Source organism: Psittacula echo (assembly GCF_963264785.1).
Source record: "Psittacula echo genome assembly, chromosome: 24".
NCBI lineage: Eukaryota > Metazoa > Chordata > Aves > Psittaciformes > Psittacidae > Psittacula > Psittacula echo.
The window spans coordinates 1914215-1927047 of NC_137759.1; the positions used below are offsets into that span (position 1 = coordinate 1914215).

At 50.9% G+C, this 12833-nt stretch overlaps 1 protein-coding gene across 1 annotated transcript; it reads right to left on the bottom strand.

The window, feature by feature from the left end:
• Nucleotides 1–1418: 1418 nt before the first annotated feature.
• Nucleotides 1419–3399, bottom strand: LOC308229679 (uncharacterized protein). The gene is made up of 2 exons (XM_080633862.1): nucleotides 3164–3399; nucleotides 1419–2775 (listed from the first exon to the last, which is right to left on the bottom strand). Exons 1-2 carry the CDS (start codon nucleotides 3358–3360, stop codon nucleotides 2571–2573), a joined length of 402 nt encoding a protein of 133 aa, XP_080489988.1. The 5' UTR covers nucleotides 3361–3399; the 3' UTR covers nucleotides 1419–2570.
• Nucleotides 3400–12833: the final 9434 nt, after the last annotated feature.

The following is a 12833-nucleotide window of genomic DNA, read 5'->3' on the forward strand; positions in this document are numbered from 1 at the left end:
ATGGCGGGCTGTATGACCAGGAGCACGGCAGGAGAACAAGGGAAGGGATGCTGTGGAATACTCCATCCAGGTTTCAGATCCCCAGTTCAGGAATGCTATTGGCAAGCAGAAGTGAGTTTAGGAATGGGCCCTCAGGACAGGCAGGGACTGGAGCACGGTGTCTGTGTGGAGGGGCTGGAAGACCTGGGCTTGTCCAGCCTGGAGAAGGGAAGGCTGATGGGGATCTGAGATCTTGGGAGGGGAAAACTGTTGGGGATTGGCTGCCTGTACTGGCCAGGAGGACATGGAGAACAGAGAGCCAGGCTTCTCACCATGGTACCTGGTGGGAGGATAAAAGGCAGTGGGGGATAGTGACAGAGGAGAGGTTCAGCCAGGGCATAAGGAAACCTCGTTCCTATAGGCTCAGGCAAGTGCTGTATCAGGTCACCCAGAGGGGCTGTGCAGTCAGTCACTGGCCTTGGGGATTTCCAGCTCAGACTGAATCAAGCCTTGAGCCACGTGCTTTGGTCCTGTTCCTGACAGGTTGGACTTGAGACCTCCTGAGGTCCCTTCCAACCTCTGTTCTCTTATGATCCTACAATGATGGGCTTATGAAGGGTTGCAAAGATGCTCTAAGGGCTGAAGCATGTCTCCAGTGATGACAGGCTGAGAGAGCTGAGGGTGTTCAGCCTGGAGAAGAAAAGGCTCCAGGGAGACCTTACTAAGCCCATACCTAAACAAGGCCTACAGGAAGCCTGGAGAGGGGCTTTTTGCAAGGGCCTGTAGGGAGAGGACAAGGGGGAACGGCTTTAACCTGACGGAGGGGAGAGTGAGATGAGATCTCAGGAGGAAGCTCTTCTCTGTGAGGGTGCTGAGGTGCTGGAACAGGGTGCCCAGAGAAGCTGTGGCTGCCCCATCCCTGACAGTGTTCCCAGTCTGGAATATAGGAAATATTGGACCAAGCCCATGCAGCCAAGGGGAGGCAGAGCAGCGCTACTGGGCTGCAGCTAAGGGGTGTCCTAGGCAGAAGTGAGAAGGGAGCAGAGAACAACACAACCTCCTTGGATAGGGGATGCCCTGCTTTGCAATTACAGCAGTGACAAAGCCCCAGTCTGTGCCCACAGGGTTCCTGGGTGCGAAACCCAGGTCCCAGCACAACCATGCCACCTTAGCCAGCACAGAGCCTCTTCCTGTACCCCTCCTCACATGCAGCACCCACTGACATATTGTGTGCCAACATCATGGGCTGCCACCTGGCAGCGCTGGGGACTTGAGGATGTGAAATATGAGCTCACTCCTCTAATCGAGATAACAGGGTTTTATTGAGGGATAAAGTCAATAAAGCAAAAGCAACAGCGCTGGGCATGTGACCGTACCCAGAGGCACACTGATTAGCATTTGTTACAGGTTTATATACTTTCACTATTGCATTAGTCATATACATATTCATAATTCCTGCATATAGGTGGGGAGTATTGTAACTAGCTCCAGGAACTTATTATCATAAGTCTCCTCCTCTTGGTGTCTGCGCACTGCTCTCTGGTGGTCTTGGGGATGAAGTAAGCAGTCTTCCTCATGTGAGCAGGGGTCTTCAAGATGAAGTAAGCAGTCTTCCTCGCGGTGTACTTTTCACCTTTGGCACAGTTGGATGCCCCAGTAATCACAAAACTAACTGAAACCAGCCATATCTGTAACTTTTCTGATAGTTGGCAAAGATTTAGAACAGTGTGACCTTGCTGCAAAATTTATTGCAGGATGGGCAGACAAGGAGTATCCAAAGCAGATGTTTGGGAGGCACTGTCTCTAAACAGGTAAGTAGAAGGATGGTGTGAAGTAATTCATTCATGTTTAGAGGGGCCATTAAATTCCACAGACTTACAACACAAACATTGCTCTTTATCTTCAACCTAAGTTAGGTTAGAAGTACTTTAACCCTATGTTTCCCAGGCACTAGCTTTTCTTGTATCAAGCCCCCCCCCCTTTTCTTTTATCTTTACAAATTCTTTTGCTATGTGACTCCATTTTGCTCAAGAGTTCTGGCCATTTTCAACTTGTTGTCTAATCTTGTGTCTTTACTGAGCTTTGCAAACTCATACAGTTATATCCACATAGCAACACCTATGATTTGTGAAAGCCAAAACATTTATGTGTTCATCACAAGGATGTCACAGAAGCACGGAATGGTTTGGGTTGGGAGGAACCTTAAAGCTAATTCATCTCCAATCCCTGCCACGGGCAGGGACACCTTCCACTAGAGCAGCTTGCTCCAAGCCCCATCCAACCTGACCTTGAACACTGCCAGGGATGGGATGGGGCAGCAACAGCTTCTCTGGGCACCCTGTGCCAGCGCCTCAGCACCCTCACACGGAAGAACTTCTAAGATCTGCTCTCAGTCTCCCCTCTCTGACAGGTTAAAGCCGTTCCCCCTTGTCCCATCCCCACAGGCCCTTGTTCTCCACACAAGAAATGAGGGGAGATCCCAGGATTTAAGGCAGCGGGAGCTCTTGGGTGCCGGCTCAGCCAGTGCAACTCACACACCGAGTCCAAAGCAGCTACTCTGGGGAAGTCACTTGATGTGTTCTTGGTAACTCCTAAAGCACCCAAAGATAGCCATTGCTACCCACTTCATTCCACGCTCCTGTGTCCACAGGCATCACTGGGACCGAGACACCAAGACATGAACCACCAGAGAAGCTGCTGTTGCCTCCTCCACCGGTAGCTTGTGTTCCGTGGGGCAGCTGTCGTTTCCCAGTGCCTCCAGTGAATGGTTCCGTGGGGTTCCATGGCCTTGCACACCTGAACACGGAGTGTTCCAGAATCAGTCACCCCTGTGGTCCCCATGGTCATTGTGATGCATGAGCTCTGACTGGACCCATGGGATGCTCTGGAGGTGCTCCAGGCATTCTCTGGGATTCTCTAGGGGTATTCCTGGGGTGCTCTGGGGGTGCTTTAGGGGTCACCGCGGCCAAAATCGGGCCCAAATCCTCCCCATGGGCCGGCTTCCCAGCACCCCATACTGCCAGGCAACTCGCAGCCCCACTGCCCAGTGCTCGCACCCGCCCTCCGCATTTCCCAGCACCCCGGGAGCGCCCGGCCCCACTGCCCAGAGCCCCGAGCGCCGCAGACCCCCAGCCCCGCTCCCCGGGCTCTGCAGCGCCCCCAGACCCACGCCGCTGCCGCTCACCCTCCCCCTGCTCTTGCTCTGCCGCCGCCGCAGCCAATGAGAACGCGGCCCCCCACGCGCGGGGCCTGCCGGAAGCTGTAGTCCGGGATCCGGCGTCCAAGCACGGCGCAGCCTACCGCGGAGGGGCCTGGCCGGGCCGCGCCCGAGTCCGAGTCCCTGCGTCCGCAGGCGCAGAGCTTGAAGCCCGGCACTGCCATGGGGACGGGCCCGGAGCGAGCCCCCTCCGTCCCAGCGCTCCCGTGGGCCCAGCGACACCCAAGGGATGGGGGCGATCCGAGCTCCGGCGTACAGGCACGGCGCAGGCTGCCATGGAGGTGCCGAGCCCGGCTCCCTCCGTGCGCAGGCGCAGAGCCTGAAGCCCGGCACTGCCATGGGGACGGGTCAGAGCGAGCCCCCTCTGCCGGAAGCTGTAGTTCGGGTTTCGGCGCTTAAGCGCGCTTATGGTCCTTATCTGCTCCCGCAGTGATCTGAGTGGTAGCTTGCTTTGGGACTCCTGGTGGTTATTTCTTCATCACTTCATTTTAGGATCGTTGTTATATCAGTAACCACCCAGAAACATCCACTCAGAAGTCAGTATTCATAACGTGGAGAAGCAGTTGTCCCATTGCCCCCGAAGGCTCCATTCCCCATCTCCTGCTCCTTCCCTTCTGAATACCTTTTGGACAGCGGCTTCCTCACGTTTTTTTCCCCATTCGAAAACTAAATGGGAAAATGAAGAAGCAAAGAGCTGTTACCAGACACTAGCTTCTGGTTTGCTTCCTGCAGAGCCTGGAGCTTCTTGACAGTGACAAGAACATAAAGGGTGCCTGGTTGATAGCCCTAGTCAGGGTAGACATCATATCCTCAGAGCGGGTAGACTTGACAGGCCTTTTCAGGGTAGACCTGATAGCACTATTTGGGGTAGACCTGATAGCCGTAAATAATTCTCTTTTCAAACTGTTTAAAACTGAATGGATGCTACTGCCAGGTAACATTCAGCCCCTCGTGATCTTGCCATAAAACCCTTTTCAGACTGGAGCTGTGCTTCAGGGATGCTGAATACATAGCAGAACAACCGAGTTTTGCTTCTCACCCATTCTGAGAAAATGCTCCAAACTGGACTCTATAGCCTCCTCCCTAAATGTGACAGTGAAGCTGAAAGATGTACATACGGTATAGGCTTTCTCCTTCATAAAAAGTACGCTGAGTACCTGGACAAAATTTAGTCACCTTGCTTGTGTTAAAAGTCTGTACAGGAAGAAAAATAACAGTGATAAGGCTGTAATCGACCTGATAGTCCCAGTTAGGGTACACGATAGCCCTATTGTGGGTAGATCTGAGAGCCCTAGTGCAAATACTAGCGCAGGTAGACCTGATAGCCAGTGAGACCCGGTACCTCGACGGGGTAATACCCCTAGTCGGGTAGACCTGATAGCCATACTGTGAGTATTTTAGGCTTTCCCACCTAGAAGTCCGATTGCCTGCAACCTCTCCAGCGCCCGCTCCCGGCTGTCCTGTAGCAAAGTGAGCAGAGCATGAACATTCGGCCTCTGCTCCCACAGCTGAAGAGCCAGGACAGAAAGCTGCTGCTGGGCCTCTTCTAAAGACAGTGAGCTCTGCAGTGGTGCCACCCGCATTGCTGTCGCTCCTTGCTTTCCCAACGAAAAGTCCAATTGCATGCAACGTCTCCGGCGCGTGCTACTGGCTGTCCTGCAGCACAGTAAGCAGAGCACGAATGTTTGGCCTCCGCTCCCACAGCCGAAAAGCCACGGCAGAGAGCTGCTGCTGAAACTCTTCTGCAGACAGTGAGCTCCACAGCAGTGCCACCACCATTCTTTAAGCTTCTCGCTTTCCCACGTAAAAGTCTAATTGCGTGCAACCTCTCGGTACCTGCTCCCCGCTGTCCTGTAGCAGAGGGAGCAGAGTGTGAATGCTTGGCCTCTGCTCCCACAGCTGAAGAGCCAGGACAGAAAATTGTTGCTGGTTGCTGGGCATGTTTTGCATATAGTGAGATCTCCAATGGTACCGCAGGCATTGCACTCGCTCCTCGCTTTCCCACATAAAAGTCCATGTGTTTGGAACCTCTCCGAAGCCCATTCTGGCTGTTCCACAGTACGGTGTGCAGAGTATGGACTTCAGGGCTGTGCTCCCACAGCTAAAGAGCCAGGACAGAAAGCTGTTGCTGGGCCTCTTCTGCAAACTGTGAGCTCCACAGCAGTGCCACCTGCATTGCTGTTGCTCCTCGTTTTCTCACCTGAAAGTCCAATTGCGCACAACCTCTGGGGCACCTGCTCCAGGATGTCCTGCAGCAGAGTGAGCAGAGCACGAATGTTTGGCCTCTGCTTCCACAGCCAAAGAGCCAGGACAGAAAGCTGCTGCCTGACCTCTTCTACACAAGGTGAGATTTGCAACGGTGCCACCCGCATTGCTGTCAGTCCTCGCTTTCCCACCTAAATGTCCATGTATTTGGAACCTGTCTGTCTCCTGCTCTCCAGGCCATGTAAAGACTTACTAGTGCATGCATTAGTAAGTATCTTTGTGTAGGGGTTTTTTTTAGGTGCTTTATTTGTTGTTGGTGATGAGCTAAGTGGAGCCCTGTGGCTCTTCTTAGGAGGAGGAGTTGTGGCAAAGGTCAGCTTTGGTCAACGTACTGATAAGCTGTGTGCCATTCCTGTTTTATTTTGCAGATGATGAAGAGGAATGTGGCTACTGAAGGAACATCCCAGTCAGCTAACAAGGGTTTTTTCTCAAGGATGGCTCTGGATCTCTGCCCCTCTGAAAGCTAAGGTAGAAGAGTGGGACTTGGGAGAGGCAGGAAAGAGATGTAAGGTTGGTGTGGAAGAGAGGCTGTTGAAGAACTGGTCTGTTTGGGTAGGAGAAGGGAGTAAGTTACTATTCAGCTTGAGCTTTTCTCACCTTACAAAGCTAAAGTGTAGATGAGGCTTGTGCCTCAGAGTCCTGAGGTTGGATGTCTTTTGGGGCATCGCTCCAGGTTGCCTCTGCAGTTTTGTGTCCGTTTTCACAGAGCTGACTCTGTCCACCCATCTTGCTGGTTAATGTGAGCACTGACTAGGTGACTGAAGCAGCAGCTGTATGAATGGTTTTAAGTAGTTGAAGGCATTTTTTGTTCGTGTTTTCCAGGTGACATACAGGCCTGGATGTAGCTGGCAGAAATGTGGGAGGCCTGACGGCTGAGCAGTCAATTTACTGAAGCAGGAGATGGGCATCGCATAGGGAAGGCGGCCACTTTGAGCCCTGTCTCATCATCCATCTGCTTCCATTTCTTTTTCAGGTGTCAAGTCCAACTTGGGAGAGGTGGAGCTGCACACTGAGGAGGGCTGTGAGAAGCTAGGGAATTTTTGTGCCAGGCTGGTGACTAAGAGTTGAGTAAAACATGGCAGTGGGGTTCAGAATCAGAATCAGAATTACCAGGTTGGAAGGGACCTTCAAGACCATCGAGTCCAACCCATGCCCTACACCTCAACTAAACCATGTCACCAAATGCCACATCCAATCTCTTTTTAAACACATCCAGGGATGGTGACTCCACCACCACCCTGGGCAGACCGTTCCAATATTTTATTATTCTTTCTGTGAAAAATTTTGTCCTAATATCCAACCTGTGCCTTCCTTGGCGCAGTTTGAGACTGTGTCCTCTCGTTCTGTCAGTTGCTGCCTGGTGAAAGAGACCAACCCCCACCTGTCTACAACCTCCTTTCAGGAAGTTGTAGAGAGTGATAAGGTCACCTCTGAGTCTCCTTTTCTCCAGGCTAAACAACTCCAACTCTCTCAATCACTCCTTGTAGGGCTTGTGGTCCAAGCCCCTCACCAGCCTCGTTGCCCTCCTTTGGACACGCTCAATCATTTCCACGTCCTTCTTAAACTGAGGAGCCCAGAACTGGACACAGTACTCAAGGTGCGGCCTCACCAGTGCTGAGTAGAGGGGAAGAATAACCTCCCTGTTTCTGCTGGCCACGCCATTCCTAATGCAGGCTAGGATGCCATTGGCTTTCTTGGCCACCAGGGCACACTGCCGGCTCATATTCAGCTGGCCATCCATCAATACCCCCAGATCCCTTTCTGCCTGGACACTATCCAGCCACACTGTCGCCAACTTGTAACATTGCAAAGGGTTTTTATGGCCAAAATGTAGGTCTCAGCACTTAGACTTATTAAATTTCATCTTATTGGATTCTGCCCCTCTATCCAACCTATCCAGGTCTCTCTGCAGAGCCCTCCTTCCTTCCAAAAGATCGACACAAGCTCCCAGCTTAGTGTCATCTGCAAACTTACTGATGAAGGACTCAATACCCTCATCCATGTCATCAATAAAAATACTGAACAACACCGGTGCCAGCACAGACCCCTGAGGGACACCACTGGTGACTGGTTGCCAGCTGGATGCAACACCGTTCACCATCACCCTCTGGGCCCGGCCATCCAGTCAGTTACTGACCCAGCAAAGAGTGCTCCTGTCCAAGCCGTGAGCTGCTAGCTTTTCCAGGAGTATGTTATGGGGGACAGTATCAAAAGCCTTGCTGAAATCCAAATAGACAACATCCACAGCCCTTCCCACATCCACCAGGCGGGTCACCTGATCATAAAAGGAAATCAGGTTGGTCAAGCATGACCTACCTTTCATAAACTCATGCTTGCTGGGTCTAATGCCCTGGCCATTTCTTAAGTGCTGCTTAATAGCACTCAGTATGAACTTTTCCATTAACTTTCCCGGCACTGAGGTCAGACTAACTGGCCTGTACTGTTGGTAAATGATGGAGAGCGGCTTTGCGAGCTCATCCGCCATCTCCCTCATCACCCTGGGATGGATCCCATCTGGTCCCATTGATTTGTGAATGTTCAGGTGCCTCAACAATTCTCTAACTTCCTCTTCTTGAATAATAAGAGGACCATTCTGCTCCCTAACACCACCTACCAACCCCAAAGTACAGTTATCTTGAGGGCAAGGTGTCTTCCTACTGAAAACTGAGGCAAAAAAGGCATTAAGCACTTCTGCTTTCTCCTCATCTTTAGTTACCAAGTTTCCTGTCTCATCCAATAAGTAGCAAAGATCAGTCTTACCCTTCCTTTTACCACTGATATATTTATAAAACCTTTTTTTATTATTCTTTACGGAAGTTGCCAATTTAAGTTCAAACTGAGCTTTGGCCTCCCTAATTTTCTTTCTACATGCCCCAGCAACCTCTTTAAGCACTCCCTGAGAAACCCTACCCTCCTTCCAAAGGTGATACACCTTCTTTTTTATTTCTAAGTTCCTTCGTAACCTCAGTACCCATCCAGGCTGGACGCTTGCCTCGTCGGCTCATCTTTCGGCACACAGGAACAGACTTTTCCTGCGCCCTCAAGATCTCTGTTTTGAGGCACACCCATCTTTCCTGAACTCCTTTGTTTTCAAGGGCAGTTTCCCAAGGAACTCTCCGAATGAGTCTCTTAAACAAGCCAAAATCTGCCCTCCGGAAGTCCAAGGTATAGGTCTTATTAATGTTCCTCCTGATTACCCTGAGTATTGAGAATTCTACAATTTCATGATCACTGTGCCCCAGGCAACCTCCAACCTCCACCTCACCCACCAGTCCATCTCTATTAGTGAACAACAGATCTAACATAGACCCTCCCCTGGTAGTCTCGCTCACCAGCTGTGACAGAAAGTTATCCTCCAAACACTCTAAAAACTTTCTGGACTGCCTTTTTTGAGCTGTATGAAATTCCCAACATATATCTGGTAGGTTGAAGTCGCCTAGAAGAGCAAGGGCTGAAGATCCAGAAACATTCTCCAGTTGCTTATAAAACAAGTTGCCACTTCTTCTTTCTGGTTGGGTGGACGATAACAGACCCCTAATAGAGTATCAGCCTTACCGGCCTTCCCCTTGATTCTTACCCATAAACGTTCAACTTCATCATCATTAATTTCAATACCTATGACATCTAAAACCTCCCTAATATAAAGGGCTACTCCTCCACCCCTTCTCCCTTTTCTATCTCTTCTGAAGAGCTTGTAGCCATCCAATACGATGTTCCAGCTATTTGACTCGTCCCACCACGTTTCTGTGATGGCGACTACATCATAGCTATATTGTTGCACCACGGCTTCCAGCTCTTCTTGTTTATTCCTCGTACTACATGCATTAGTATACATGCACCTCAGCTGATCCACCGATTTCACCACCGACCCAGGCTGATGACCCTTGGACCTGCTTCCAGTCAGCCCAGGTGCATCCCCTTCCCCCTTCAAACCTAATTTAAAGCCCTTTCAATGAGTTCTGCCAATTCATGAGCAAAGATTCTTCTACCCTTAACAGAGAGATGCAACCCATCCGTGTCCAGTAGGCCAGGTGCCGTAAAGGTTGTCCCATGGTCAAAGAACCCAATATTCTGCCGACGACACCAACCCTTGAGCCACTTATTAATAATGTGAGCTCTCCTGTTCCTTTCATTAAATTTTTCTACCACCAAAGGGATTGAGGAAAAGATCACTTGGGCTCCTGCCCTATCAACCACTTGACTCAGTGCCCTAAAGTCCCTTTTAATTGCCTTAACACTCCTCCTTTCAATCTCATCACTGCCAGCCTGGAGTATCAGCAGTGGATAATAATCAGAGGGCCTAATCAACCCAGAAAGTCTCTCAGTGATCTCCTGTATCTACGCCCCAGGGAGGCAGCAGACCTCCCTGTGGATTGGGTCCTGTCGGCATACGGGACCCTCTGTTCCCCTTAGAAGCGAGTCTCCCACTACGACTACCCTTCTTTTCTTTTTGATGTTAGAAGTGGTAATTCGTCCTACAGATGAAGCATAATTGAGAGGCTCACTGAGTAAATTATTGTTTTCTAAATCGTCTAGCTGGCTCTCTAGATCCTCCTGATCCAGACCTCTCCGAACAGAGACCCATTTCCAATCCCCTTTGTCAATCAGGTGCCCTTCTACTTCTTGGCAGTTGGAGGCATGGGAGTCTTCTGACTCCTGGTGGGCCTCCCTCAAAGGTTCAAGGATGGAACTCCACCAATCTATTTCCTTTTCACTTTCCCTAATACTCCTTAGTCTTTCAACTTCTTCCTCTAGCTCAGTCACCAATGATAAGAGATTACTAACCTGTTCGCACCTCAGGCAAATGTCCTCTGCCCCTGGTACTGCTGATAAGCTCAAACACTCTGCACAGGAAGGGGTCTGTACAAACACATCCTTTTTGGAGGGTTCCGTTAAGTTACTTACACTCATGCTCACTACAGGTTTTGATTGTGTAAGAATCATTACTTCCAAAAGCCCTGCTTGCCCTACCTGCGTGAACTGCCACGCAAACTGCCTCTCTATAATCCAATTACGACCCTGTTTGCCTACTCCTGTTTGCCGCACTCCAGGTTGCTGTGCTCCCTGGAAGCTCTTAGCCTTAAACACTGGAGCCAAGCCCCATGCTCTGGGCCCGTTTAAAAGCCCCGCCGAGTCTCCTCCTTCCAGCCTCTCCAAAATCAGGCTGGGAAATAAAGTCCCCGTGCTCTGGGCCCGTTTAAAAGCCCCGCCGAGTCTCCTCCTTCCAGCCTCTCCAAAGGCAGGCTGGGAAAAATGGTTCAGCATTCGCCTTTCTTGCAGGTGCCATGCAGTCGCCTTTGGAGTCGGATGAGCATTTCCAGTGAGTTGGGGAGGTCATGAGAACTACTGTGGTGTAAGTCACTTCTCACCAGAACAATGGTCACTTGTCTCTACACTCTCAGGTCCTGCAGGGAAGGAGAGCCCTGGCGTAGCATTCAGAAATGATTTTGGATGAGGTGAGCACTGTTTTGCAGAGCTTAAGCTGAGGCAGTGGGGTGTTACAGAAGAGGTAGGGATTGGCTGGTGTCGTGGTTGTGAGAATAATAGCCAGGACAAAGTTTTCTCTCTGTTTCCCTCTTTATTGTTTGTTGTGTGGCTGGCTTTTTGTTTTGTTCTGTTTTTTTTTTCTCCTTGCTGCAGACAATGAAGATCAGTTGGGTGAATGCAGCAATATCCAGGTGTCTGGTTCTGATTCTAATTTCGTGCAACATCTAAGAAGCCCGCTCCCGGGAGTCCAGAAGACAGTGCGCAGACCACAAATGTTCGGCCTCTACTTCCACAGCCGAGGATCCAGAACAGAAAGCTGCTGTTGGACCTCTTCTGCAAACTGTGAGCTCCACAGCGGTACTACCCTCATAACTCTCGCTCCTCGCTTTCATACCTAAAAGTCCATTTGAGTCCAACCTCTCTGGTGCCCGTTCCCAGCTGTCTTGCATCAGAGTGAGTAGAGCACAAATGTTTGGCCTCTGCTCCCACAGCCGAAGAGGTAGGACAGAAAGCTGCTGCTGGGCCTCTTCTGCAGACAGTGAGCTTCGCAACGGTGTCAAGACCATTGCTGTCACTCCTCGCTTTCTCACCTAAAAGTCCATGTTTTGGGAACCTGTCCGGTGCTTGCTCCCAGCCATTCCACAGCACTGCTCACAGAGCATGGACTTCAGGGCCCTGCTCCCACACTGAAAGAGCCAGGACAAAAAGTTGCTACTGGGACTGTTCTGCACACCGTGAGCTCTGCAATGGTTCCATTACCATTGCTGTCACTCCTTGCTTTCCCACCTAAAAGTCCAATTGTGTGCAACTTCTCCAGCACCTGCTCCAGCCTGTCCTGCAGCACAGTCAGCAGAGCATGAATGTTAGACTTCTGCTCCCACAGCTGAAGAGCCAGGACAGAAAGCTGCTGGTGGGCCTCTTCTACACACGGTGAGCACCACAGAGATGCCACCAGCGTTGCTGTCTCTCCATGCTTTCCCACCTAAATGTCCATGTGTTTGGAGCCTGTTCCATGGCACGGAGCTGTTCCATGGCACGGAGCACAGAGTATGGACTTCATGGCCCTGTTCCCACAGGCAAAGGGCCAGGACAGAAATCTGCTGCAGGGCCTCTTCTGCAAACTGTAAGATCCACAGCGGTGCCACCTGCATTGCTGTCCCTCCTCCCTTACCTGCCTAAAAGTCCAATTGCATGCAGCCTCTACAGCGCCTGCTCCCTGCTTTCCTGCAGCATAGTGAGCAGAGCACGAATGTTAGACTTCTGCTCCCACAGCCAAAGAACCAGGATAGAAAGCTGCTGCTGGGCCTCCTCTGCAGATGGTGAGCTCCTTGGCGGTGCCAACGCCTTTGCTGTTGCTCTTCGCTTTCCCACCTAAAACTTCAATTGTGTATGTCGTGGTTTAAGCCCCGGCTGTAAATTAGAACCACGCAGTCTACTTCCCCCCCCCACTCCCCAGAGGGATGGGGAGGAGAATCGAAAGAATGTAACTCCCACGGGTTGAGATAAAAACAGTCCAGTAACTCAGGTATAACACAAATCACTACTGCTGCCACCAATAATAATAATGATAAGAGAAATAACAAGGGAAGAAAATATGATACTGCTCGCTGGAAAAGAGCCCGACCGCAAAGAGGACGTGCCCTTCCGGGTAGCTCCCAGTTACATCCCCGGGCATGACGTGCTGTGGTATGGAATACCTCTTTGGCTAGTTTGGGTCAGGCGTCCTGTCCCTGCTTCCTCCCGGCCCCTCCTCCTCCCTGGCAGAGCATGAGACTCACAAAGTCCTTGCTCAGTCTAAACATCAGTGTTACCAGCTGTTCCTAGGCCAAAAGTCAGAAACACAGTGCTGCAACAGCTACTAAGGAGAAAAACTGACTGCTACTGC